At 49.7% G+C, this 6,175-nt stretch overlaps 1 protein-coding gene across 1 annotated transcript; it reads right to left on the reverse strand.

Moving 5' to 3' along the window:
* Positions 1–2,605: 2,605 nt before the first annotated feature.
* Positions 2,606–3,130, reverse strand: LOC141027029 (uncharacterized). Its single transcript, XM_073503941.1, has one exon. The coding sequence runs from the start codon at positions 3,128–3,130 to the stop codon at positions 2,606–2,608; it is 525 nt and encodes a 174-aa protein (XP_073360042.1).
* Positions 3,131–6,175: the final 3,045 nt, after the last annotated feature.

Genomic DNA, 6,175 nt, shown 5'->3' on the forward strand with positions numbered 1-6,175 from the left:
TTCTTCCTTGACCTTCTCCCTAGATGGGAGAAGGGTTTCCCCTCTGGTCCTTGGCTTCCATGGCATGGGAGGGGCGAGATACCCTCCGAGATTGGATCTGTCTCTCTGTCTCTCTCTGTTTCTGTGTTTCAGATTCTGCCCTTTCACCATTTCTTATATTCCCGGAGATCCGTAACTCCGATTGGGCTGAAATTTGAACACGATTTTTATCCGGATATTGGCTTTCTTGCGGCGAAAGAAGGACACCAACCGACCTACGGGGTGTCCACGAGGGTCAGGGGCGCGCCCACCCCCCGGGGCACGCCCCTGCCTCGTGGCCCCCTCGGGCATCGTCTCGCGTTGATTCTTCTTCCCAAAATCACATATATTCCAAAAAAATCTCCGTTAGTTTTTATCCCATTTAGACTCTGTTTGATATGGATTTTCTGCGAAACAAAAAACATGCAACAAATAGAAACTGGCACTGGGCACTGGATCAATATGTTAGTCCCAAAAATAGTATAAAAAGTTGACAAAAGTATATGAAAGTTGTATAATATTGGCATGAAACAATCAAAAATTATAGATATGACGCAGACATATCAATGGGTTTCCGAGTGGAACCTATCTTCGCCAAGTCATCTGCTGCTTGATTCTTGATTCGGGGTATGCGATGGAGCTCTAACCCCTCAAACTTCTTCTCTAGCTTTCTTACTGCATTGCAATAACCAGTCATTGTCGGACTCCTGATGTCCCATTCCTTCATCACTTGATTGGCCACCAAGTCTGGGTCGCCGTAGACCATTAGGCGATGGACGCCGAGTGAGATGGCCATACGCAACCCATACAAAAGTGCCTCATACTCAGCTTCATTGTTTGAAGAATCGAAGTGAATTTGGAGGACGTAGCTGAGCTTGTCACCTCTGGGGGATACCAGGACTACTCCAGCACCAGAGCCATTCAGCATCTTGGACCCATCAAAGAACATAGTCCAATGTTCCGAGTGAATCTGAGTCGATTGCTGCTGTTCAATCCACTTGGCGAGGAAATCTACTATTGCTTGGGACTTGATTGCTTTCTTTGCCTCGAACTTGATATCCAACGGAAGGAGTTCAATTGCCCAGTTTGCCACTCGACCAGTTGCATCCCTATTGTTCAGAATTTTTGATAATGGAGCATCGCTGACGACTGAAACCGAGTGGTCTGAGAAGTAGTGTGCAACTTTCTTTGTGGTCAAGTAAATTCCATAAACAAGCTTCTGATAATGCGGATATCTCTGCTTGGACGGAGTCAAGACTTCAAAAATATAGTACACTGGGTGTTGAACTTTGTAGGCTTTGCCTTCTTCTTCCTGCTCGACCGTGAGCACTGTGCTGACAACTTGTCCAGTGGCTGCAATATACAGTAGTAGAGGCTCTTTGCTGATTGGGGCAGCAAGCACCGACTGGGTGGAAAGCAGGGCTTTGAGCTCTACAAACGCTGCTTCGGCTTGAGGAGTCCACTCCAATTTGTCAGACTTCTTCATCAGTCGGTAAAGAGGCAATGCCTTTTCGCCGAGATGAGAGATGAATCGACTCAATGTAGCCAAACAACCAGTAAGCTTCTAAACGTCGTGCACACACACAGGGTGTTTCATTCAGAGGATTGCTCCAACCTTTTCTGGGTTTGTGTCGATCCCTCGTTCGGAAACGAGGAAACCGAGTAACTTTCCACCTGGGACTTTGAATGTGCACTTTGATGGGTTGAGCTTGATATCATATCTTCTCAAGTTGGCAAAGGTTTCAGCGAGGTCAGTCAGTAGGTCGGAACCTTTACGTGACTTGACCACGATGTCATCCATGTATGCTTCCACATTTCGACTGATTTGAGTGAGTAGGCACTTCTAAATCATGCGCATGAATGTGGCGCCAGCATTCTTTAGACCAAAAGGCATGGTAACATAGCAAAAACACCCGAATGGGGTGATGAAGACCGTTTTTATTTCGTCGGGCCCATACAGTCGGATCTGATGGTACCCAGAATATGCGTCCAAAAAGGACAAACGCTCACATACCGCGGTCGAGTCGACAATTTGGTCGATATGGGGGAGAGGGAAATGATCTTTCGGGCAGGCCCGATTGATGTGTTTGAAATCGATACACATACGAAGTGAGTCATCTTTCTTGGGGACCATGACAACATTGGCGAGCCACTCGGAGTGGTATATCTTGCAGAAGAACTCAGCTGCCAAAAGCCGAGCCACCTCTTCGCCAATTGCCTTCCTCTTCTCCACGGCGGACCGACGGAGATGCTCTTTAACGGGTTTTGCTTTTTGGTCGACAAGCAAACAGTGCTCAGCCAGTCCCCTGGGTACACGTGGCATGTTAGATGCTTTCCATGCGAGGATGTCCCAGTTCTCACAGAGGAACTGGATGAGTGCTTCTTCCTATTTGCTGTCGAGTGTTGTTGATATATGAGTCGGAGCAGCATTGGGATCGGTCGGGTGAATGTGAACAGGCTTTGTTTCACTGGACGACTGAAATGCAGACTCTGAAGCAGGCTTCTTAGCGCGCAACAAATCACTCGGATCTGCAGTCTTCTGGTACTCTTCCATTTCTACTGCTGCCATCTGTTCATCGGCAATTTTTTAGCCCTTCTGGAGGCACTCTTCTGCTCTCTGCCGATTCCCGGTGACTGTGATCATACCTTTGGGGCTAGGCATCTTCAACTTGAGGTACACGTAACATGGTCGAGCCATGAAATGAGCGTATGCAGGCCTGCCCAAAATAGCATGATAGGCACTGTGAAAATCCACGACCTCAAATGTCAATTTTTCCGTGCGGTAATTCTTTGATTCGCCGAAAACCACATCAAGAGTGATCTGACCAAGTGAATTGGCTTTCTTTCCTGGCATGACTCCGTGGAATCGCATGTTGCTTTCGCTGAGCTTGGACATCGGGATGCCCATCCCTCGGAGGGTCTCAGCATACAGAATGTTTAAGCCACTGCCACCGTCCATCAAAACCTTGGTCAGTCGAGTGCCCCCAACGACTGGGTTGACCACCAATGCTTGCCGCCCGGGGGTAGCAACGTGCGCTGGGTGGTCGGGCTGGTCGAATGTAATGGGAGTTTTTGACCACTTCAAGTATGTCGTAGTTGCCGGAGCAACCATGTTCACTTCACGATTGATAACTTTCAGTTGACTTTTGCTCTCAACGTCCGCAAAAATCACTAAAGTGGCATTGACATTGGGGTAACCATCATCTTCTTATTTGTCTTCGTCCTTATCAGATTCCTTCTCCTTTTCACCGGGTTGGCCCTCTTGGAAGCTCTGAATCAGGAATCGACACTGTCGAGTGGTATGCTTGGGGTAAATCAGGTTTCCCTCTTCATCTTTCTTGGTGTGTATGTGACACGGCAAATCAAGCACATCATTTCCCGCTTGATCTTTCACTTTCTTGGGGATCCATGGCCCCTTAGGTCTTCCTTTGAATTTCCCTTGGTTCAAAACTGTGGCCTCACCAGGACCTGTGGGTTCGTCTTTGCGCTTCTGCTTCCGACTGGAATTTTCTCCTCTGGTGTCCTGGGCGACTGGTTTGTTCTTGCCACTGTCGAGTCGGTCTTCTTCCTCACCGTTAGCGTACCGAGTGGCTATTTCCATCATCCGAGCCAGGGACATGTCCCCTGTCCGACCGAATTTCAGGTTAAGCTCTTTGTACCGAACGCCTTCCGTGAAGGCACAAACTGCCTGATGCTCTGACACATTCTCCACGATATGATGAAGAGAACTCCATCGCTGGATGTAATCTCTCAAAGTTTCATTCGGTTTCTAGACACAATGCTTTAATTCATTCAACCCTACAGGTCGTTTGCAAGTGCCCTCAAATTTCCTGACGAACACTCGGGCCAATTCTTCCCAACTGAAGATACTACCAGGAGCCAACTGATTCAACCAAGCTCTGGTTGAACCCTCCAGCATCAGGGGTGTTGGGTATCGTAGCATAATTTAAAATTTTCCTACGCTCACCAAGATGCATCTATGGAGTCTACTAGCAACGAGGGGAAAGGAGTGCATCTACATACCCTTGTAGATCGCGAGCGGAAGCGTTCCAATGAACGTGGATGACGGAGTCGTACTCGCCGTGATCCAAATTACCGATGACCGAGTGCCGAACGGACGGCACCTCCGCGTTCAACACACGTACGGTGCAGCGACGTCTCCTCCTTCTTGATCCAGCAAGGGGGAAGGAGAGGTTGATGGAGAACCAACAGCACGACGGCGTGGTGGTGGATGTAGCGGGTCTCCGGCAGGGCTTCGTCGAGCTTCTGCGAGAGAGAGAGAGAGAGAGAGAGAGAGAGAGAGAGAGAGAGAGAGAGAGAGAGAGAGAGAGGTGTTGCAGGGGAGAGGGAGGCGCCCAAGGCTATAGGTTGCTGCCCTCCCTCCCCCCCTTTATATAGGCCCCCTGGGAGGGGGGCGGCGTCCAAAGCCCATCTAGGGCAAGGGGCGGCGGCCAGGGGGGTTCCTTGCCCCCCAAGGCAAGTGGGAAACCCCCCACCCTAGGGTTTGCAACCCTAGGCGCAGGGGGAAAGGCCCATGGGGGGGCTCCCAGCCCACTAGGGGCTGGCTCCCTTCCCACTTCAGCCCACGGGGCCCTCCGGGATAGGTGGCCCCACCCGGTGGACCCCCGGGACCCTTCCGGTGGTCCCGGTACAATACCGGTAACCCCCGAAACTTTCCCGGTGGCTGAAACTTGACTTCCTATATATAATTCTTCACCTCCGGACCATTCCGGAACCTCTCATGACGTTCGGGATCTCATCCGGGACTCCGAACAACTTTCGGGTTTCCGCATACACATATCTCTACAACCCTAGCGTCACCGAACCTTAAGTGTGTAGACCCTACGGGTTCGGGAGACATGCAGACATGACCGAGACGCCTCTCCGGTCAATAACCAACAGCGGATCTGGATACCCATGTTGGCTCCCACATGTTCCACGATGATCTCATCGGATGAACCACGGTGTCGAGGATTCAATCAATCCCATATGCAATTCCCTTTGTCAATCGGTATGTTACTTGCCCGAGATTCGATCGTCGGTATCCCAATACCTTGTTCAATCTCGTTACCGGCAAGTCTCTTTACTCGTACCGCAATGCATGATCCCGTGACTAACGCCTTAGTCACATAGAGCTCATTATGATGATGCATTACAAAGTGGGCCCAGAGATACCTCTCCGTCACACGGAGTGACAAATCCCAGTCTCGATCTGTGCCAACCCAACAGACACTTTCGGAGATACCCGTAGTGCACCTTTATAGTCACCCAGTTACGTTGTGACGTTTGGCACACCCAAAGCACTCCTACGGTATCCGGGAGTTGCACGATCTCATGGTCTAAGGAAAAGATACTTGACATTGGAAAAGCTCTAGCAAACGAAACTACACGATCTTTTATGCTATGCTTAGGATTGGGTCTTGTCCATCACATCATTCTCCTAATGATGTGATCCCGTTATCAATGACATCCAATGTCCATAGTCAGGAAACCATGACTATCTGTTGATCAACGAGCTAGTCAACTAGAGGCTTACTAGGGACACGTTGTGGTCTATGTATTCACACATGTATTACGATTTCCGGACAATACAATTATAGCATGAATAATAGACAATTACCATGAACAAAGAAATATAATAATAACCATTTATTATTGCCTCTAGGGCATATTTCCAACAAGGGGGAGATGCTTCATGGCTACATCATCATTGCCACCACCAATCTGCACAGCCACTTGCTAATCCTCTAGCCAAGTGTCTGGCTTTGATTCATCGGTGAACTTACTCACTCTCGTCTCCAACCTGAAGTTGGGAGGGATCTCAGCAGCTCTGATGGCTCTACTGAAACATTCAGGCCCAGAAACATGCACTCTGCTACCAATTGGACGATCTCTGTCTAGTCCTTCTTTGTGTGCCCGGCCTCTGTCGACCAGAACCTGCACAAGAACTGATCTTGCATCAAACCCAGGCTCTCTTGGGTCGACTAGGGCCGTTCGCTCATCGCCATACGGGCGCCTGTCATCATACTGTCGGGGCACATACGATCCGCCCCTCAGAGGCGGCGTAGGCACTCGACAGCGGTCATACGGCCGAGTCGATGATCATACTGCTCGTCGTTCCGACCCAGGTACTGCTCCTGGTGGTGCCCATGACCCT

This window comes from Aegilops tauschii, chromosome 7 (assembly GCF_002575655.3).
Source record: "Aegilops tauschii subsp. strangulata cultivar AL8/78 chromosome 7, Aet v6.0, whole genome shotgun sequence".
NCBI lineage: Eukaryota > Viridiplantae > Streptophyta > Magnoliopsida > Poales > Poaceae > Aegilops > Aegilops tauschii.

Bases quoted from the DNA above. Each gene is read 5' to 3' on its own strand.
- LOC141027029 (XM_073503941.1), bottom strand. From the start codon at position 3,130: ATGGTTGCTCCGGCAACTACGACATACTTGAAGTGGTCAAAAACTCCC.